Source organism: Cynocephalus volans, chromosome 14 (genome assembly GCF_027409185.1).
Source record: "Cynocephalus volans isolate mCynVol1 chromosome 14, mCynVol1.pri, whole genome shotgun sequence".
Lineage (NCBI taxonomy): Eukaryota > Metazoa > Chordata > Mammalia > Dermoptera > Cynocephalidae > Cynocephalus > Cynocephalus volans.
In genome coordinates, this window is record NC_084473.1 from 24,602,334 (window position 1) to 24,626,222 (window position 23,889).

Here is a 23,889-nt window from a genome sequence, read left to right on the forward strand (position 1 = left end):
AGCAGTTATTTGATTTTCAACTTCTAGATTTAACACCCAGTAAATTTCAGAAGACCTAGTGATGGTCATATAAGAGAACAGAAATGTTATTATCAGCTTTGACAACATAGGTGGCAGAAGTTAGAAGACAAAAGGAGAAAGAAGAAGTACACAGAAGCTACTAATTTTCTCAGTTTACACTGTGGAAGTCAAAAGAAGTTACAAGAAATAGTGTTTTAAGAATATTATTTAAAATTACAAAGGTAACCAACTTAAAAACGGTGCTATAATTAACGAAAAACTGGGATGGGTTGGTATACAGAGTTATAAATGAGGTTGTTTCCTTACACCACAAAAGGAATTCAATAATGTCTAAAACTGAGAAGTTAAGAAATGGCCCTCTCTATATATTATCTCAAGATAATATAACTACTAGTAGATCTAAAACCAAGACAAAGGACAGTGAAGTGTGGGAGGGTGTATTTGCATTTATTATAAGCTCTCCTATATTACTGAACTTTTAATCCATATGCATGTATTCTTTTAATGAATATAAAAGGGTTTTTTTTTAATTATTAAAAGAAAGATGAGAGAAAAGATCAAGATCCACAAGAACTCATTTAGTCAAACTACTTTCCATTATGTAGGTAAGAGAAAATGAATATCCTCTCCACCAAATTTATCCAGCAAAGTAAATTTCATATCATTCAGAGTAAAGAAATCAGTCCAGAGGCTGAATCTCTTCCCTCATTGTTTCTCTTCCTCCTTACACCTTTCCTCTTTCACTGTTTCTCTAACTGTTTTGTTCTCCTTTAGCTTTGCTTTACTTAACACTGGAATAAATAAATATTCAACTAAATATATATGAGGGTGCTTCAAAAAGTTTAAGGAAAAAGAATTGAAAGATAGTACGAATCTTTCCATGACCTTTTTGAAGTACCCTTGTATATAAAACACTAGTTTTATTTATATAGTATAGTCTTATATTTTCTAATTTTCTCTCAAAACAAAAAAGAACAAATTAAGTTGATTTTCATTTCCATGTCCAAACTAATTTAAGTCTCTATGGACATTATTGCTGCAGAGAAGAAATGATCTCTACCACTGATTTAAGAGAACATACAAACAACAAACAGCAATCCAGCTAAAACCAGCACAGTAATTACTCTTCAATGTATTCATGTTTCTGGAAACTGCTATAATACTTAGGCTTCAGGAATCAGAAGCTAGGTTTCCATGTAGATATTTATGGTGATTTAAAGAGATGAAAGCTTGAAGTCTAAGTTCCCCCAAAAGAAAGTAAAAATCAGAAAGTTAAATGTTCATGTTAGATGATATTTGGTTTTGATCCAAAAGAAGTCTGCAAGGCCCCATTTCAGTTTGATCCATATCCACATTCAGGTGTATACTTACACTATATGTGCAAGGTCAAGTGGTTTCTCTGGTTGCTCAGGAAAAACAGGATGTGGGGGTTCTCTGGTGGGTACACACCCCAAAGATTTACTAATTGCATGGCTCAGCTTCTTTGCAGGGGATTTCTGTGTCAAAGTAGAAAATAAGGAGATAAGGAATTAATTCTCCAAAAGAAAAAAAAGAACTTCAAAAGAACTTGGTGACAAGAGCATAGAAAATACCTTTTCAAATACAAATCAAGTTTCATTACAGTCAACATTATTGAGCCCTGCAGAAAGAAACGTGAAGTTGTCCCAAGGTCATTTGTGGTCTCTTCATTTCTGCAGTTGCTCCTTCATTTCTACTATAAAGTCACACTATCAGGTTAATGTGAACTTTCCTTCTGGACATTTCTATGTGCCCTTTGAACGAATTCCCTCTTTTGATGCTTCTGGATCATTTTTGGAAAGATGATAATTTCCCAATCAGAGTCAGAACTTTTTGATGGTCTATAATACTAAAAGGTTAGGATAATGTTAAGAGTATATGGTTTATGGATGTTAGCAAATTAGCTGACTCAGACACATCCCAAAACACTAAAATACTCCCAAATAAATGTGAGGGATTTGGTATTAAGGGTCTGGCTATGTAGGCAGACACAAATGTGTATACTTTCATACACAGGCAGTCAGCATCAGACCTGTGGTTCTAAATCATGATATGCTAAGAGTACAAAAATAACATAGTATACCAATACATTCCTCCAGAAGGTACAGTAATACACACCAAATCCAAAGACTATTAAGTCTAAGATTTAATAGTAAATATGCACAAAAATAAACAATATGCTACAATTAAGTTACACAGAACATTCACTTCTAAAACCCATAGAGAAGGCTCTTTATATACAGATTTTATTGTCCACCCAATTCTCTTTATATAACACTGTTGTCTGAGATTTTTCCAAGCAGGATATTAACTGCAAAAAAGCTTAAATATTTCATTCTACTGCCTCTGCAGTTTATTAACATATGTGCCACTTTAACTGGAGAACAGACCTTGTTTGCAGCTGTGTGCCTCATCAATACATCCCCACTTGACTTTTATATGCTGCTTGCTGTAACATTTCAACACAAAACAAATGCACATCTGTTTGCCTTTAAGACCATATAGGCAAAGTTAATTAATACTTGTTTATAATAAAGACTGAGTAAAACCAATTTCTTCAGAAACTTCGTATATTGGCTCCAAATCACCTACGACTATCCCCTTCAATGAATTAAATTCTGGGAAAGGTCTAGATGTAACCTAATTTCCTGCAAATCATCCAACTCCAAACAAAGCTGAAATTCTGAACTTCTCCCCTAATGTTCTCTACTTTCTCTTTGCCAAACAACTAGCTATAATGTGACTCTGATTCTTCCCCCTGTAATCTATCTTCTGCACTGCCCCTAGAGATCATGTCACTCTTCTGCTTAAAACCTTTCAAAGGGGGGCTGGCTGTTTAGCTCAGTTGGCTAGAGTGTGGTGTTACAACACCAAGGTAAAGGGTTTGGATCTCTATACTGGCCAGCTGCCCCCAAAAAAACCTTTCCAAGGCTGATAATCACTTACAGAATAAGATCTAAATAAATGCCATCACAGTCCATACAAGAGCTTTCACATCCAGCTGCCGCCTCTCTCTCCTTTCACCTCCACTAGTGTGTGATGAGCTGTTCACAGTTAACCCAATACACCATGTTCTTTTAGGTCTCTATCCCTTGGCACGTGCCTTTCCCAGGCCTCCCTTTTCCAATCTTTCTGTAAATATTCTACTCATCTCTCAAGCCTGCTTACAAGTATCCCTTCCTCTGTGAAGACCCCTCACTGCTCCATAAGGCAGTGACTCCCTTTCCAGGCTACCTATTTATCTTGTACATATTCTCACTGTTGCACTTACTGTGCTATTTTGCAATTTTTCATTTATTTGCCTATCTCTGTTAGACTGCGGCTTCTGAAGGGCAGGGTCTACCTCTCATACATCTTTGTATTTCCAGAACCTGTCCTGTAATAAAATATGTTATTTGAATAATTTTTTTGTCTAGATGAATTTTCTAGATTGCTTCTTCCTCACCAAACCACATAAGCTTTATGCTGTATCTGAGAACCACCTGGACCATTAATTCATGAAATCTATGTGAGATGTATTATCATATAGACTACTTTAGCTCTATCCTAAATATAATGCCCATGAAATACAGGTTTCATGTATATACTTTATAATAAGCATTAAAATATCTTCATAACTACTGAAGTAAATGTTAGCCTTTGTATCACCTAATATTCTCTAGCAGTATGCTTGTGAAGCTCTTGAAAATACTGCTTTAAGACCAGTTTTAAGATTAGATCCAATTTCAAGCTTCAAAAGTATAGAGAGAAAGGTAAAATCAACACATCAAGGTCAATTTCAAATAATTAGAGCACATCAAGAAATACTTGGTATGTAATGGGAAGGAAAAAAACCTGAAATAAATATATATAAGAATTAGACTATTAACCAAGGTCTATGACCAAACCAAGTAGGATATTAGCCTGAAATTTTTCAAGCCATGCATTCAATTACATTGTCTAAACATATAAATAAGTGATTTCCTTAAAAAAAGATCTCACAGTGATTATGATATGGACCTGACATGAATTTTGTTAAGGAGTTAGTTTAGGTCTAATAACAAAGTTTCTAATAACAAATTTTCCAAGCATGAGTTTGAAAATGCTGCAAGTGCAAAGACAGGAACATTACCCTTCTGTCTATTCAGCCCTTAGTACAATGCCCTGGACTTGGTAGTCAATGAATAAAGATTTAAGGAAGTGACGAAGAGAGTAAGGGAGGGAGAAAAGGAGTCCAGGCTAGGAATTGTGTCTCCTACACTTCATTTAAGCCACCATGCCAGAGAAGCTCTTTTTGGTCTCTGTACTTTCCCCTGACTCTAAAACTGATATAATGGAGAAGACTTAAAAAATTAAATCTCCTCTAAACCCTCTTAGGCAATGGTTTTTTTTTTTTTTTCCACACCTAATCTACTTTACCTAATTTCAAAACATTTCCTATCATCTCTTAAAAATACTACAGCTTACTTTTTAAAAATATACCAAGGAGAGTATAGCATGAATATGTTCAGTTTGAAAAGTTATAAAACAAATACTCATCTTCCCACTATTCTGCCTGAGAAACGACATTACGGTCACTTTGAAGTGTCCTTGTGGGCCCTTATCCTAATATATCCCATTCCCCCCATGCCTCCTCCTGTCCTGGTAATCACTAAACTGGATTTTGCATTAATCATTTCCTTGATTTTATTATTTTAGCAATTATGTATAAATAATGCATTGTTTAGATATGTTTAAAACCTACATAGGGGCCGAACCCGTGGCTCACTCGGGAGAGTGCGGCACTGGGAGCGCTGAGGCCACAGGTTCGGATCCTATATAGGGATGGCCGGTGCGCTCACTGGCTGAGCACGGTGCGGGCGACACCAAGCCAAGGGTTACCATCCCCTTAGCGGTCTCCCCCCTCCCCCCCCCAAAAAAAACCTACATAGACCTACAAATATATAATCTTCTGCAACTTACTTATTCCACTCAAAATTGTTACAATGTATCCATGTTCATCCATGTTACTGTAATTCACTCATTTTTTCACTGCTTGATGGTATTTCATGGCTTAACAACATCATGATTTATATATCCATTCCACTGCTGATGAACACTTGGGTTGTTTCCATTTTTTCCCTATCATTCACAGTGCTGCTATAAACTTTCTGGTCCATGTCTCTTGGTAGTCATGTGTAAGAATTTCCTAAGAGTGGAATTATTGGGTCATAGGGTTAAGCACATTCCATTTGATGAAGCACTGCCAAGTTGTCTTTACAAAGCGGTTACACTAATTTCCACTCCTTTCAGCTGTGTGAGAGAGTTCCTGAAACTCCACATTTTGGCCAACCTTTGTCATTATCAGACAGAATAACATTTGCCAAGCTGGTGGATGATAAATGGTACTGTGGTTTTAATTAGCAATTCTCAGATTATTAAAAAGATTGAGCATCTTTTCCTGTGTTTATGGGCCATTTGTTTTCCTTCTTCTGTGAAATGCCTGTTCCTATATTTGCCATGGTGTTGAACTGGATTGCCTTTCTCTTATTGACCTATGAAAGTTCATTATCTTTTTTTGTACTTTACTCCTAGGAAAGTTGTGTCTTACAAACAACTCCTACTTTGAAACTTGTTTCTCAGTCTATCATGTTTCTGATGAACAGTCATCTTTAAATATCAGCAGTCCTAATTTAGTGATCTTTTCCTTTATATTTTATGCTTTTTGTAAGATACAAAATATCTTACAATATTAAGATACTTTTTTGTAAAACACAAAATATCTTAAAATATTAAGAAAATATTTCCCTCCCTAAGGTCATAAAAATATTCTCCCACGTTTTCATCTAAAGTTTTAGTTTTTACCTTGCATATTTAAGTCTGAATGTACTGAGAACTGATTTTTTGACAGGTAAGAGGAAAGAATCCAATGGATAATCAATTGTCTCAAGATCATTTAATAAATAATCCATTCTCTCCTACTAGAAAAATATTCTATTTCTACCCCTGTACCAATGTCACCATGACTAAATTACTACAGCTTCCTCTTATCTTTTCAGGTAGCGCAAGTGCCCCAAACTAGATATTCTTCTTTAGGAGTGTCTTCATTATTTACGACCCTTTGCACTTCCACTTAAATTTTGAATCAGTTTGTCACTTACCACAAAAAATCCTGTTGGGATTTCAATGGGAACTGATCATATCTATAGATAATTTCAAAGAGAACTGACATCTTTACACACTGAACATCTCTTTCCATGAATGTGTTCATCTCCCCAAGCATTTAAGCCTTCTTTAATGTTCTTCAGTAAAGTTTTAAATTCTTCTCCGTAAAGGATCTATGCATCTGTTTCTTATTCCTAATTATTTTACAAATAAATTTTGTATCCAGCAACTCTGCTCTTTTTTATATTTTTTTTAACTGTGGTAAAATACACATAAAATTTACCAATTCAATAATTTTTAAGTGTACAATTCAGTAGCACTAAGTATATTCACACTGTTGTGCAACCAATCTCCAGAACTTTATCACCTTGTGGAACTGAAGCCATTGAAGTGACACCCATTAAACAACTACCCTTTGCCCCCTCCCCGCACCACGCCCCATTCCTGATAACCACCAATGGACAGACACATGGGTTGCCTCCACCTCTTGTCTTTTATGAATAGTGTTGCTATGAACACAGGTGTACAAATATCTCTTCAAGACCCTGCTTTCATTCTTTTGACTATAAACCCTGAAGTGGAATTGCTGGATCATATAGTAGTTCTATTTTTAATTATTTGAGAAGCCATATTGTTTTCCATAAAGGTTGCACCATTTTATATTCCACCAACAGTTCATAGGAGTTGCAATTTCTCCACATCCTAGCTAACACTTGTTTACTTTTTATTTATTTATTTTACAGTAGCCATTGTAATGGGCGTGAGGTGATAGCACACTGTTGTGTTGACTTGGATTTCCCTAATGATTAGTGAGCATCTTTTCATATGTACTTGCTGGCCATCTGTATATCCTCTTTGGAAAAAGTCTGTTCAAGTCTGCTCATTTCTCAATTGGGTTATTTGGGGGTTTTTGCTGAGTTGTAGTTATTTACATATTCTGGATATAAACTCCTTATCAGACATATGATTTGTACATATTTTCTCTCATTCCACAGGTTACCTTTTCACTCTGTTGTGTCCTTTAATGCACAAAAGTTTTAAATTTTGATATGATCCTATTTACCTCTTTTTACTTCTGTAGCCCCAGCTCCCTTTTAATTTTAATGATTTATCCAGAGATTCTTTCAGACTTTCTACACTGACCGTCATGAAATAATGATAATTTTGTTTCCTTTCCTTCAAACACCTTTTATTTCTTTTCTTTTTTTACTATGCTGCTTCTTAGGATTGCCAATAAAATATTAAATAAAAGTGGTGATAGCAAGCCTCGTTTTGTTTCCAATCTTAAATTCTTTCAACATTTTACCAGTAAATATACTGAATGCTATCAGTTTTTATAAATACCCTATATTAAGAAATTCCTTCTACTTCTAAATTGCTAAGGGTTTTTGGTTTTTGTTGTTGTTTTGTGTGTGTGTGTGTGTGTGTGTGTGTGTGTGTGTGTGTGTGTGTAGGTATTCAAATTGTCAACAGATGCTGAGTTTTAGTAAATATTTTATGAGTCTTTTGAGATAACTATATGGATTTAATCCAACAATCTATGTATATAATAAACAATAACACAACCTTAACTGCCAGAATAAAACCAGTGTGGACATGATATTTTGTAGCTCTGCTGGATTCAGTTTCCTAATATCTTGTTTAGGTTTTCATTTATGTTCATGAGAATGGATTATAATTTTCTTTTTCTTGCTGACTTTGTAAGGTTTTGGTAACAAGGTTATTCTAGGCTCAAAAATGAAATTGGGAATGCTCATTATTTTTTCTAAAATCTGGGAAATTTTGTATAATACTGGAATTATCCTTTTATTTGAATGTTGAAATTTGGGTAAGTCATTCAGGCCTGGTTGTTGCCTTTGTGTAAAGATAATAAGCTACTAATTCAATTTCTTTAATGATCATGCTACTATTTGGGTTTTCTATTCCATCTTAAACCAGTTTGGGTAAGCAGTGTTGTTTTAAGAATTTGCCCATTTCAACTAAGCTTTCAATAACCAAATGCACAGCACAGAGAGAGAAATACCACATGTCCTCACTCATAAGTGGGAGCTGGAAAAATAAAACAAACGAAAGAAAAAAAAAAAAGATACAACAATCACAATAATTCCTTGAACCTTCAAAAGGAGAGAACGGAACTGAGACCACCAGAGGTGGAAAAGGAGGAGGTGGGGGGAGGAAACTAAGGAGAAATTGGTAAAGAGCCACAGAAAATGTTTACATTATGTAATGATAAAATTTAAAAATATTTTTTTAAATGCAAAAAAAAAATTTGTTCATTTCAACTAAGCTTTCAATAACCAAATGTAAAGTTGTTTCTCTTTTGTTACTTCTCAAATATAGTCTATGTGATACTAATTCTTTTTTGAGGCTTCCTATATGTGCTCAATTTTTGTGTGTTTAAAAAAAATAGTGTGCAATAATTAATTGTTGGCTACATTCAAATTTTCTACATTCCTCATTTTTTGTCTAATGAATCTAACAACTATTGAAGGAGGTGTGTTAAAGTTACTCATTTTGATAATATATTTCTCAGTCTCTTGTGTTCTAATTAATTTTTAATTTATATATTTTATGGTTACACCTTTAAATGTGTTTTAATGTAGAATTGTTCATTTCATCTTTTTATCTTTGGAAAACTTTCTGGTAAAGATTTTTTAAATTGTGATAAAATATACATCACAAAATTTCTCATTCTATCTTCTCTGGCAAAGATTTTTGCCTTGAAATCCTTTTTCTAATCAAATTTATTCTGATTAATACTTTGTTTGGTACATCTTTTTTTTTATCCTTAACTTTCAACTTTTCTGTGTGGGGTTTTTTTGTTGTTTTGGGGGGAGGTTTTTTGCTGTGTCTTGTAAACAACATAGAGCCAGATTTTTTTAAATATCCATTTGACAAATGTTGCTTTTTATCTGGGAAATTTAATTTACTGATTACTAATATATTTTTATTCATTCTATGGCTTGTTATATCTTTTTTGGCAATTACACAAATACAAAAAGTCTACTTTTTTTTTTTTTTTAATTAAAGTAACATTGAGAACTTAGTGTCAGAGTCATGATGGGTACTTTTTGCACATGCAAAGGCTCATTTAGCCCTCACAACAGTCTTACGAATTAGATGTTAAAAGTCTCGATTTTCTAGGTGCAGAAATTAAAGCTCAGCGCAAGAACCAAAGCTCATATTACTAGGCCTATCTTACTCTCTTCTTGGTACAACAAAGCCCCTCAACAGATACAATTACTCAGAGAAAGAACAAAGAAACTGGGAGAGACAGCCCAGAACAGTGAGACATTTTGACAAGGAGTTAGAGAGAAGCATACACCATGGCCAAGTGTGGGGACACCAAGTACCACCTTGGGGGGGTGGGGTCAGAGTTTCCAACAAAGGGGCAGACTACAAGGTAGGGAGCAGAAGGTGACATGTGGGGCAACCATCGCACTGTGTTCCTGTGACAGGACTGAGACTTTGTTTGCCTCAGATGACCATTGACCAGGCACCAAGACACTGAAAATTTTTTTTCTTGAGCTCCAATCACTGTACCTTCCATCATCCTCAAGCTAATTCCTTACACAGCATGATCTTCAGTTCAGGGTACATGCTGACAGGCCCTGACACTTGGGAGCATAACAGTCTAATGGAAAAAGCTCAGGATTGGTGACTTTGAGCCCATTCCTGTCATTTTCACTTCCAATTACTGTCTCTGAGTGCATCATCCTGAGCTCCAAGCCACACCATCCGAGGGATGCAAGCAGAAAAAACATCCCCAAGTATAGGGCCTTTAGTCCAAAGCCTATTAAATCCTCAGACAAGTCAGGAATCTTCTCTATTTTAACATGAACACTACCAGTCTTAATCAGTATCTGTACCCTCATCCTGTAAGTTAAAATCCTTTAAATTTAATCATACCTCAACCAGTTTCATGTCATAGTTGTTTAGTACTTTAGCTGCACTTTAAGCCCACCAAAATCAGCCATTATTTTACACTCGATGCTTATTTAAATTTACCTATATTTATCAATTCCACTATGCACCATTTCTTCTTGCATCTCATGTCTTCCTTCTTCCTTCAATTAATTTTTTTCTGAAAGTACATCCTTTATTAGTTTCTTCAGCAATGGTTTGTTGGTGACAAATTCATTAAGATTTTTTCTGAAAATACCTTTACTTCTTCTTTACTCTTGAACAGGGTAGCTAGGTACAGAATTCTAGGTTGATATTTTCATTCTATCCTTCAAATCCTTTAATCGCCTTTCACATTTTTCATCTCCTTATATTTGTGTTCAGTATTTTGTATCCTCATTGATTTCTTCGGATCTATTTTCCAGTCCCTAAATCCCACTCTAGCTGTCTAATTTGCTATTTAACCCCTCCACTGAGCTTAACCTTAATATTTTTTATTTCTAGAAGTCCAATTTGGCCTTTTTACATACCAGCTTATTCCTTCTTAAATGTCACTATTCCTCATTTTACTTTAACTTCTAAAGTATACCATTTTCTAAAGTTCTGGGTATTCTAAACTTATTATTTGTTGTGTGTGTGTGTTGATTATCCCTCCTAGTAGATTGTTTTGTGATTGGGTTTGCAATTTTGCTTTTTCTTCTTTCGGGTTTACGGTTTTTGATAATGAGCTCACCTTTCATAGGAATTGTTTTCCGTATGGTAGTCTCACTTGATCTGAGTTGTAGAAGTACTATTGCTACAGAGGTTTTTGTTTTTTTTTTTTTAATCTGCTTCCAGTAAGGAACTCCAGAGCAGTGCTATCCAACAGAACTTTACGTGATGATGGAAACGTGCTATATCTGCACTGTCCAATATGGCAGCCACTGCCCACATGTCATTATTGAGCACTAGAAATGTTGCTACTGTGACTGAGGAATCTTATTTTTAATTTTATTTAATTTCAACTAATTTAAACTTAAAATAGCCACATGTGGCTAATGGCTACCATATGGGACAGTGCAGCTGAAGTTTCATTTCTCTTGGGTAAATACTCACATTGGTTTTTTGCTTGTTTGTTTTGTTTTTTACTACACCCACCCAAAGTACAGCTTGTCGTTCTTTTCTTTTTTCTTTTCCTCCCAGTAGAGACCAGAGGCTTTGCTTACATTGGCTTTTTTTGGTTTGAGCATTTCCATGCAACCTGGTGGTTGAAATTTGGATTCGACACTTCTGGTTGGCAAAGATAATGACCTTAGTTTTCCAAGGCTGACTTTGTTTCTTTTCCTCTTACAGCCTGGCAGCTACATACTTCACGTACATTTTCCAGGCCAGTGGAGGTTTTCTAGCCCCTTTTCTTAAGGTGGCAGTTCTCCTGAAGTACTAGCCTTTACACTCTAGCCTAGACCTCTAGGCCCCAAATCTAGTCTCTAGTCTGGTACATCCCTGGGATACCAGTTTTGGGCTTAATTCTGATAGCCAGAAAGTTCTCTTTCATTCAAGCTCAATTCTGTATTTCAATCTTGTTGTTGTTGTTATATTTAATCCAGCATGCATGTCTCTGTCATTGGGAAAAAAGAGTATAATCAGCTTAGTCTGCCATGTTGCTGGAGTTAGCAGTTATTTTGGTGCAACAGACAGAACTTCTATTTAATTATCTTAAATGCAAGTTGAATTATTCTTGTATTTCCAGGATAAGTGCTACCTGGTCATGCTGAATTAATTTACTAATTTTTTAATGTAGGATTTTTTGTACCTATATTCTTAAGTGAGGATAGCATACAGTTTTCTTTCTTGGTGTCATCTTTGCCTATTGGGGGTGAAGGTTATGTTGGTCTAGTAAAATTGGTTGGATGGGCTCCAATCTTGTGCTCCAGATTGGTATTTATAGTATAAAAATTATCTGTCTCTTGAAGGTTTGAGAGAACTTACCTGTTAAACAGTCTGGGCTTGATGCTTTCACTAGGGTGTAGACCTTTGATTTTCATTCCAATATTTTTAACTCATTTGAAGAATATTAAGATTTTCTACTTCTTCTTGTACCCAATTTGTTAATACCTATTTTCCTAGAAAAATGTCCATTTCATTTAAGTCTTCCAATTCGTCAGCCTAAAGCTGTTCACAGTATTCTCTAATAATTACAAAAAAGCAAACTGTTCTGTACCCACATCCCTGTTTTCATTTCTGACATTATTTTCATACTCTTAAAAAATTATACTTGTTAACAGATTAGCTCTATTATGCTAATTTTTTCAAATAATCACCATTTTGTAATATTGATCCCGTTTATTTCTTCTTTCTATTTCAACAATTTTTTGTGGTAATTTTATTACTCTCTTCTACTTCAGGTTTGTCAGTAGTTCTTTTTCAGTTTCAGAGAGTTGAAATCTGGTTCATTTATTTTCAATCTTTTTTTCTGGAAAGTACATGTAAGATTATAATTTTTCCTTTGAGGATCATCTGAGATGTACAACATAGGTTTAGATCTGTTGTGCTTTTCCAGTCATTTAACTTTGTTAATTTTGATAATGAATTCTCCTTATTCCATAAAGTCAGAAGTTTCATTTCTCTTTAAATTCCAGATGTGTGCTCAGGTTATTTTTCTTCTTTCTGCTGTTGATTTCTAATTTTACTGCATTGTGGCCTTTTTACTGCACTGTGGCCTCTTTCTGAGGAAAGGCCAGGAGGAGGAGAGGGAGTGAGGCATGTGGACAGCTGGTGAAGGAGTTTTCCAGACAGAAGGAAGAGCAAGCATGGAGGCCCTAAAACGCGAGCTGGCCGGGTGTGTGGAAGGACCAGCAAGAAGCAAATGCAGTATGCAGTGAGGGAGCGTGGGGTCGGAGACGAGGTGAGAGAAGGAAGCGGGGACAGGTGGGATAGGGCCTTTTATGCCACTGTAAGAACTGGGCTTTCACCCTGAATGTGATGGGAAGCCCTTCAGCATGCTGAGCAGCCAAGAATCTGATGTTTTTAACAGGATATTTAGTAAACCAAAGAGACAAGGGCAGAACTGGGGATATTTTTAGAAAGTCTGTATGTATAATAATGTTTCATGAATGTACAGGTTTATCTCATTTTATTGCACTTCACTTTATGTGCTTGTCAGATAATGCATTTTTTAAAAATTGAAGGTTTGTGACAACCTTGAGTCTATCGGCACCATGTTTCCAACAGCATGTGCTCACCTCAAGTCTCTGTGTCACATTTTGGTACTTCTCTCAATACTTCACACTTTTTCACTATTATTATATCTGCTATGGTGATCTGTGACCAGTGGCCTTTGATGTTACTATTGTAATTGCTTTAGGGCGCCACAATTAGTGCCCACATAAGACGGTGAACTGAGTCGATAAATGCTGTGTGTGTTCCGACTGCTTCACTGACCAGCTGTCCCCCCATCTCTCTCCCTCTCCTCGGGCCTCCCTATTCCCTGAGACACAACAATACTTAAATCAAGCCAATTAACCACCCTACAATAGCCTTAAGTGTTCAAGTGAAAGGGAGAGTTACGAGTCTCTCACTTTAAATCAAAAGCTAGAAATAATTAATTAAGCTTAGTGGAGAGGGCACGTAAAAATCCGAGATAGGCCAAAATTTCAGCCTCTTGTGCCAAACAGTTAGCCAAGTTGTGAATCCAGTGAACACATGAATGAGAAGAAAGCTAAACAGCCTTGTTACTGACATGCAGAAAGTTTTAATGGTCTGGATAGAAGATCAAACCAGCCACAACATTCCTTTAACCCAAAACCTAATTCAGAGCAAGGCCCTGACTCTCTTCAATTCTATGAAGGCTGAGAGAGGTGAGGAAGCTGCAGAAGAAAAGTCTGAAGTTAGCAGAGGCTGGTTCATGAGGTTTAAAGAAAGAAGTCGTCTCCATATCATAAAAGTGCAAGATGAAGCAGCACGTGCTGATGTAGAAGCTGCAGCAGGTTATCCAGCAGGTCTAGCTAATAAGATCACTGATGAAGGTGACTACACTCACCAATAGATTTTCAATGAAGGAAAAACAGCCTTTTATTGGAAGAAGATTCCATCTAGGACTTTTATAGCTAGAGAGTAGAAGTCAATGACTAACTTCAAATCTTCGAAAGAAAGGCTGACTCTCTTGTTAGGGGATAATTAGCTGGTGACTTTAGGTTGAAGCCACTGCTCATTTACCATTCTGAACATCCTAGGGCCCTTAAGAATTATGCTAAATCTCCTCTGTCTGTGCTCTATCAATGGAACAACAAAACCCGGATGACAGCACATTTGTTTACAGCATGGTTTACTGGATATTTTAAGCTCACTGTTGAGACCTACTGCTCAGAAAAAGACATTCCTTTCAAAATACGACTGATCATTGACAATGCCCCTAGGCACCCAAGAGCTCTGACAGAGATGTACAAGGAGGTTAATACTGTTTTCATGCCTGCTAACACAACGTCCATTCCACAGCTCAAGAATCAAGGAGTAATTCTGACTTGCAAGTCACATTATTTAATAGATACATTTTGTAAGGCTATAGCTTCCACAGATAGTGATTACTCTGATGGATCTAAGCAAAGTAAATCGAAAACCTTCTGGAAAAGATTCAGCACTCTAGATGCCATTAAGAACATTTGTGATTCATGGGAGGAAGTCAAAATATAGTAGTTCCAAATAGGAGTTTGGAAGAAGTTGATACCAACCCTCACAAATCATTTGGAAGGGTTCAAGACTTCAGTAGAGGAAATAACTGCATATGTGGTAAAAATAGCAAGAGAACTAGAACAGCAAGGTACACTAGAAGTGTAGCTTGAAGATGGGACTGAATTGTTGTCATTTCATAATAAAACTTTAATGGATGAGGAGTTGCTTCTTATGGATGAGCAAAGATAATGGTTTCCTGAGATGGAGTCTACTCTTGGTGAAGATGCTGTGAACATTGTTGAAATGACAACAAAGGATTAAAATATTGGATAAACTTAGCTGATAAAGTGGTGGCAGGGTTTGAGAGGACTGACCCCAATTTTGAAAGAAGTTCTACTGTGGGTAAAATGCTACCAAACAGCACTGCATGCTACAGAGGAATCTTCCGTGAAAGGAACAGTCAATCAATGTGGCAAAGTTCACTGCTGTCTTATTTTAAGAAATTGCCAGAGTCACCCCACCTTCAGCCACTACCACCCTCCTCGTTAGCAGCCACCAACATCAAGGCAAGACCCTAGACCAACAAAAAGATTACAACTCGCTTTATTCCAATATTCACCCTATTGTGGTGGTCTGGAGTTGACCCTGAGGTATCCCTGTATATACTTATACACACAAAAATACATACATACATACACAAATACACAGCGTTATTAAGAGGACAAAGAGGCTCACGCTGATATCAATTCTTGGTAAATTATACTTTTCAGCATTTTAAACTCTCCCTATGTCCCTTCCAATGTTGTCTGCCTTACATAGTTTTGTCTCATTTTAATATTTGTAATATTTATAATTTTTCTAATAATATTTGTTATCAACTGTTTAGATCCTTCTCTGAAATAGGGTGTATGCGGATTTTTGTTAAATCTGAGGCATTTTGTCTTGTAAGTAGGCAAGTTTAATGTTTTCCATTTATTTTGACTACTGATACGTACGTTTAAATTTATTCCTAGCAACTTATTTTGTGTCTTCTGTTTACCGTTTCTTTTTTTCTACTTTCCTGTCTTCTGTTGGATTGGTCTAGGTTGTTTTTGCTACATTTTTTCCTAACAGTTTTAATGTTTTTTATTTTATATCTAATTCTTCCAGTGGTCACCCTTAAATTTTCAATGCATACAAATATTTTTTCTTACAACTTAGGGTTATATTTTATATCCTCCTCCTGAAATCTTTAGCATGTGTTTGTTTCCCTTGTTGCTCTACCTACCCACAAATTCCATGTATAACTTGGTTGATTTAAATTACAACCTATTAAAAATCACCTTATATTTTACAACAAATATTTATATTTCATATTTCATATGCTCACATTTATACTGTTGCGCTGGACTGCCCCTGGGTTTTCACTGTTCTTGGCTATGCAAACATCCCACACAGGAATGCTCACTTGTTTGCAGTCTCAGTCAACAGTGGCATCCTGGCTGGGGGTCCTCATGCTGACTCTGTTCTGAAGAGTTGAAAAAGCAGCTTCAAGGTATCAGCTATAGTGATAGCCTCCAACAGGCAGTGTAAGGAGCTCCTTTCTATAACTTCTCATTTAATATACACCTCCCTCACTTAAAGATGTCTTGTGATCTCAGGTATGGAACATTCCTTTTCTTGCTTTCAATCTTGAAAGAGAATTTATTAATCTAACTTAATGTTTTGTCATTTCTATAGGTTTGATGAGAAGAGGGGAGAGATCACGATGTGCTTGGTCAGCCATCCTGAAACCAGATCTATTACTTCTTTAAGTATCTTCTTTCTACATTCTCCTTGGCCTCTACCTGGAACTCTATTACATGGAACTCCTTTATCTACTTCCCATACCTTTATTTTTTTTTCTTTTACTTTATCCTTTTATTTGTTTAGAACAATTCTCTGCTCTAGTTGGCAGCTCTTCAGCTATAAACACTGTTAATCAGTTCATCTATTGAATTTCTTATTTTGACAATCAAAATTTTAATTTCTGGAATCAATACTTAATTAGTTTTGGGAGAAAAAATAACTGCTCATACCTCTCCAAGGATGTAACTATACTTATTATAAAATCCAGTTCTGCTTATTCTATTAATTCTATTTCTCAGATAAATTCTTTTGTTACCTCCTCTACATGGCTGTGTTCCTCTCACCTTGGGCGATTTTTAACTAAGTGCATCTTCATAGTGAAGGCTTCCTGTTCAGAGGGTCTACTCTATCTGCACTACTGCCTACTTGGAGGGGAGGAATGGGAGTTGTTTTCAGTGAGAGTGGAGGAGGGACAGAAGGTGTCACCTCATGGAAAAGCTTTGTAGCTAGCCATCTTAGCAAGGGAGCGCCCTGATCTGGCCTGGAATTCATCAAGCACCTGGAACCCTGCCCTGCCTCTGCAATCCAAGCTCCTATATACACTACACCTACCTGAGACACCTCCATCACCATACTCCTGTACCAGATCACCCTGTCCCTAGCCCTGAATCCCTCACAGCTCCCTATAGCAATTACTTACAAGTGGGAACACTCTAGATGCTGTTTCCATCTTTAGCATAAATATTTTCTTGCCTTTGTTCTGAACCAATGTTTTCTTCTGCAAATAGATCTCGTCTGTTTTACACAGGGATTCTTCACAGTCTGCAGCCTACTAAAGTTTCCCTTCCTTTTTTTCCTTTATAGTGTACTTACAGATTATTTTTAAAATTCTAATCTATCATTTCTAAGTATCAGGGGAAAGATGGAAAGGCTATATAGCATGTCCTCAGACCACCATCTTGAAACAGAATTCCCATTTCTTTTTTTTCCAATTAAAGTTAATAAAAATTTATTTTGAAATTGTGTAATATCTCTTGTGATATATTATTTTTTAAAAGGTCCAGAATAACTGCTTTAAAAAGTGAAAAATTAGGGCCGAGCCCGCGGCGCACTCGGGAGAGTGCGGCGCTGGGAGCGCAGCAACGCTCCCGCCGCGGGTTCAGATCCTATATGGGAATGGCCAGTGCACTCACTGGCTGAGTACCGGTCATGAAAAAGACAAAAAAAAAATTAAATTAAATTAAATTAAATTAAATTAATAAATAAATTAATTAAATAAAATAAAAAGTGAAAAATTAGAATTTCTAACCTCTAGTTTAACTTAACTGGTAAAGCTATAAATTTGATTAATCTATAAAAGAAATATAATCCATGTAATTTTTGTTAATCTTCCAAGATTTAAGAATATTAGCTCTCTGACAGTTATGAAAATATGGTTAGGTAGAATAAAATGTAATTAGTTCACATATGGCTTCTGAAACATGCTTATAAATTATACAAAACCCTTAACCCACAAAAAAGCAATCACTGCTATTCCAACTGACTTAACAATAGCCAAAGCAGGAGCTACATAAAGAACACCCGTATCCTGCATTAAGCAGCAAATAGCTCCAGCTTCCCTTTCAAAAAAAAGAATGAGAGATTTGTCAGGCTTCAGCATCAACAGACTGACATCCCTAGGTATGCCATGATAGCCAATACAGTATTTGTGGTACCACACACACCAACCCTGGAGCTAAGAGGGGTACCCTTGAAGTATGAACAACTGTTTTGTTAAATGCTAGTAATTTAAAACAGAAAAAGTTGTGAATGTGTTGTTAAACAAAAATTTTAGGAAGCCATTGTTTTAGACTAAGTTCCTGCATGAGCTCCCAACAGACCAGACTAAAAATCAAAATGGAGTCACCCCTGCTAACGAGGTCCACATCACCAAACCTAAACTAAGTTGTTGTCTGATCTTCCAAGAAATCAAGAGATATAACAACCAATTTGCCAAACAGGCCATTTTAAATCTTCAACAGACATGATAATGAAGTTCCCAGTGCTTTAATCCTTACACAAAATAAGTAACTGAAGTAATCTGATGTTTATAATCAGCTATTTTTCTATTGTTCTCTCTCCCTGTCTCCACCTTACAAGTTAAGAAACTCTGAAATGACCAAACTGCTTTTTGTTCTTTGTCTCTGCTTTCTTCAGCCTTTTCTATCTATGAGACCAAACTCCTCTGCTTGTTTCATTGGAATACTTATTCTATTTTATGGAATGACATGTTGCCCAATTCTAGAATCACAATAAAGTCAATTGAGATCTTCAAATTTGTTGTAAATTTGTCCTTGGACAGTGTATAGACAGAAACAAAGCTTTTGGCCTAAGCTCAAGGACAAACTTTGCTCCTAACTGAGCTGTCATATCAATTTGGCCTGAGTGAGAATCATTCAATTTGGGGGGGAAGGGTTGGGGGGCTAGAGAGAGTGGGTGTGGCGTGGCACCCTTTACCATATACACAAGAGGGGAAAATTTTGCACAGAGTACTGGATTGCTCTATGAAACATGAGTTTGATATCATGAACAGAATTTCCTTTCTCTCTATAGCTTTAACTGGCAGTTCATACTCATTTTCTTCAAACAATTTGTTGAGAGTTTTGTTGCTTTATAAGACAATTAAAAGTAATATATTATTTATAAGTGAGGATGTGAATAAATAATAAAGCTCATACACTGCTAGTGAAAGTGTAAAGTAGTAAAGCCACCTTCGAGAGCAATTTAGCAACATCTAGTGATGCACATTTCTCTTATCCCAGGGACTCCATTCCTAAAACATATACCCCCAGAAAAAAATTTCCATATTGTCCAAGAAGACATGTACCAAAAAATCCACTAAAGCTGTGTTTGGAAAAGTAGAAAAGCAGAAACAAGCTGAATGTCAATCAACAAGAGAATAAATAAGGTTTGGTATATTCATAAAATTAAATTCTACATCATTGAAAGTAACCAAATCAATATGGAGATCATTTTAAAAACAATGTAGGTGGGAAAAGGAAGCTATCATAGGATACACACCATGATGTTATTTTGAGGAAGTTTAAAAATATAAGATGCAACATTGTATATTGTTACTGGTCACACATACACTTGTGATAAAAAATATAAAAACATAAATGGAAATACTAAATACCAAATTCAAAATAGAGGCTATCTCTGAGGAGGCAGGGAAATGGGTTTAGAGGATATATAGGAGCTTCAATTTTTTTCTGTAATGTTTCATTTCTTCAAAAAAATTCTAGAGTAAATCTAGCAAAATGTTGAAATCCAATCAAGTCCTTTCTATATGCTTGAAATATTTCATAATAAGGAACTGCATATTACTTGCTAGTTCAGAAAAGACAACTCAGATATGCCAGGGGAAGACAAATTAAATGAATACTAACTGAAGATTACATATCTATGAACCCTAAAAGAGCCAATCCTTGGAGATGGATCCTGAGTGGCTAACTAAATTCTGAATGGAGCCGAGCAGTCATTTGCTGACTGAAGGTTTCACACGTGCCCTGTATCCTCGGAAAAGCTACAGGCTATACAATGGTTGAACTTTGGGGCTTTCATAACTGCCTGTTCCTGTCTAGGTGCCACCATAATCAACTGGAGAGCCCCATTTTGCCACTTGGACCAGTAAGCGGTGACCTGTGGTTGATTTTAACAACAGCCAATCAGGACTGAACAGGCTTGCATCCCTCATTTGCATAGCAGGCTGGAGTGGAAACCTGGGTAGAAACTTTCTCCATATAAGACAGTCTCTCCCTTTGTTTTGGCAGAGAGCACTTTGATTTTGTACCAAAGTCAGTGTCTCCCAGTTTGCAAACTGCTCACTGAAATAAAGTCTCTTTATCTCCAAATTCCTTTTCAGTGAATTTTGTTATCATAGAAAAAAAATCAAATAATACAGCAATACAATATTTAAATAGTGTAACTTGATAAACAGCGTTTTTTTTCCCATCACATACTATTCCAGACAGTTTCCTATGCATTAAAAAAATGATAAACAAGATAAACACATGCAAAATCAAATCTGTTCCTACAAAATGAAATTATACTATGCACTATATATACCGCTAGACAACTTGCTGTGCTCATTCAGTAATATATTACAGACCTCTTTCCATATTTGTGCATACAGATCTATTTCACTTGTGACTGCTGCACAGAATTCCACAGTATGTATATACCATAATAAATTTAACTATTTCACTACTACTGCATATTTTGGCTATTTCCTTTTTATTTATTTATTTATTTATTTATTTTGGCTATCACAAATAATGCTGATATACCCTCATACAAAAATCCTACTATAATTGGTACAAATGTTTTTCTGGGACAATTCCTATATGGAGAATTGTTGGGTCAAAGGTTATATGCATTTTAGATTTCATCCTCCAAATGTTGTATCAATTCGCACTCCTACCAAGAATCTTCAAGAATCCTTGTCTCTATGCCGTTGCCAAAACTGAATATTATCAATCTCTTATATTTTCTGCAAGTCCAGTGAGCATAAAATGGACATTTCCACGATCAAAAGTAATTTAAAACTGGAACAAATGGGAAATGCCAACTTTCATAAAGTTCTTTAACGAACACTGAATGTGTGTACCAGCTAATTGTCGTATAAAGGTTAGTAACATACTAAGGACTTATGATCTAACATAATATAGACAAATGAACAGATTACATAAAGGTGATTCTAACAGCATAGTACATGCTTTGAAAGAGGTATTCAGTGTGCTTTATCTAGCAGATCATGAAGAGACACATAAATCAGCTTGGGGGAATCAGGAAAAGCAGCAATAGCTGAGCTGATTCTTAAAGGAAACAGACGTTGACAAGAGAAAGCTGAGAGGATGGGGAAGAGAGGACATAGCAGCTAGAACAGCAGATTCAAAGACATAAAAGTAAGAAAATATGGTATAGCAGGCGACTGCAAATAGTTTAATAATGTCATAGTGCTGCCTGTGAGTGAAAGATATAAAGTCTCAGACCAAAGACATAACTATAAAAGCTTTCAAAACATTACTTGGCAAGATAAAACTTTAGTGTGTTGTAAGTCATCTTTGTTTTAGAAGTTGCTTCTACCATAAACTGAGCAGATAGCTCTCTGGCACTCAGATGCAGTAACAGATGCATGGCAGGATGGAACTAGAAAGGAGGAGGGCAACCAATAGTTCAGGTTTTGGCAAACAGAAGGTCTAGCCGGCTAAAACAAAAAGGAGCAGAGCACACCAGTACTATAAAAGTAGATTCATAGGCAGCCAGGGTCCCAAGAAAGGAAGGGTGGAGGTAAGAGAGTGTGCGGGTTGGACCTCCCACATGCTTCTGTGTATGTCAGCACCCTCCGTGGCCTGGAACATAACAGGCACTAAAGATGTTTACTGAATGAATATCAGGACAGAAAGCTCTCTGCCTGGGTTAGGTCGCCCACTATGTGACTACACCTGGGCACACAATATCTCCAAAGCTGTTGCAAATACTGCCACAGGTCAAGATAGGAACAGAGCCAGCAGTCCATCAACATCATACAAGGTACAGACACACTAAAAGTCAGCAACAAAAGACTATCATCACGATTATTTAGCACCGCTATGAAACAATGTTTCCAAACTTGTCTTCCAAAGACAAAAAATTCCTGGGGCACTTGTTTAAAAAACAAAGCAGTTTCCTCTGCCTCAACACAGACCTACTAAGTTAATAAACCCAAGGTTGGACGCTTGGAACTTTGCATATTTAACAAGCAGCCCAGATGGTCTTTTCGTGAAATTTGGGGAAGCACTGCTATAGAAGATTTTGCCAATACAAAGAGGTAAAAAGAGAGAGGTTTTACTATCAGAAAGTGATTCTGTTATTGTTTCCTACAGATGATATAAGTATCTACCTAGAAGTCCAAGAAAATGAACTGGAAAATTATTAGAACCATGTATTGTTGGACGAGCTAGTGAGACTTCAAGATGGAAATGTCCATAAGATCACTGAATATAGGAGTCTTAACCTAGACAAGCAGCATGGGCTTTAAGTAAGAACTGCAGAAATTTATCAGTGTTTGGGGCAGGGAGAGGTACATCTAACACCTGGAACTACATGAAAATATTCAAAGAGAAGGTGATGAAAGAGAAGAAAAGAGAGATCAGGAGAGGTTTATTGAAGGTGATCGAAAGATTCAGTGAATATATAACACATGAGTTTTTCATGACTGGACATTTTGTAGCCAGCAAATGGAAAGGAAATGTAATAAATATACAATACACATACATTAAATTTATTTAGAGAAGGAATTCTACCCTAACTCTGTATTTATAGATCTCAGAAAGCACTAGGTATACAGGCAATAATCAATGGCATATTTGAGTTAATGCAGAAACAGAAAAGTAATTCACACTGCTGGGTCATATGGAACACACTGGTCTTCCCCACACATGGAAGTAGGATATGTACTCTCCAGCTCAGCTCTGGTGGCCACCTGCAAGAATCAAAAAAGGTCTAAAGTTGAAGAAAGGGCTGTGGGTAAGTGATGACTGGTGCAGGAAATTGCTCATTTGAAGAACTGCTTAGTTTAGGTTAAGTCATACACTTCTCCACAATGGAAAAACCTCCCTGTCATCTCTTTAAGAATAATCAGGCTACAGTTGAAAAAAAATGCCTTATTGTTTCATAAACTACATACCAATTCTTTCTTTGATAGAATCCATCTTTTTAAACAGCTGGGTCCATTTTAAATGTTCTGGTTTTAAACTCAGCACTTTTACAGTTGTAAATAGGTTTAAGAATAAATAGTGCAGCCAAACACCACAGTAGAATTGGGTGATGTTCAAATGATTGAAAAGAGCAATATTTAAAACATCCAAAGTGACCTACTGAAGTTGCTGGTAGATACAGTCAGGATACCTCTAGCCTAATCCCTCTGTCCCTCAGATGGCTCTAGAAACTCCATAACTTCTGAGGGGGTCACTGGTCGATAAAGCATCCAGTGTAGCTCTAGGTCATCTGTCAATGGGGAGGATTTCAGAGCCCTTCTCCCCAGGCCTCTATAACACCACTTCAGGAGCAAAGAAAGGAGCCCAGAGCCCTGTATGCTCCTGGCAACCAGCACCCTCTCCCAACTAACACTCACGGCTGCAGCACCATGACCTGTCCTGGAAACCATCTGGAACTAATTCCAGCACAACCTTTATATCAGGTTATGCTTCTTTCCTAAAAAATCCAAGACTCTCACTTGGATTCTCACCCCCATAAGACTCGGCATATCCCTTCATATGACCCCATCTCCTACTAATCCTTAAATCTCAAAACCCTCCTACTTGTCTT

At 36.4% G+C, this 23,889-nt stretch overlaps 1 protein-coding gene across 21 annotated transcripts in view; it reads right to left on the reverse strand.

The window, feature by feature from the left end:
- DTNB (dystrobrevin beta) overlaps positions 1 to 23,889 on the reverse strand; it is a 291,517-nt gene that overhangs the window by 139,006 nt on the left and 128,622 nt on the right. For all 21 annotated transcript variants that reach the window (XR_010021624.1, XM_063077635.1, XM_063077630.1 and 18 more), the window contains exon 9: positions 1,393 to 1,517. Coding sequence is in view for 20 of the 21 variants with exons in the window: in XM_063077635.1 (XP_062933705.1) it covers positions 1,393 to 1,517 (125 nt within the window). In the remaining variant the exon portion in view is untranslated. The remainder of the gene's footprint in view (positions 1 to 1,392; positions 1,518 to 23,889) is intronic.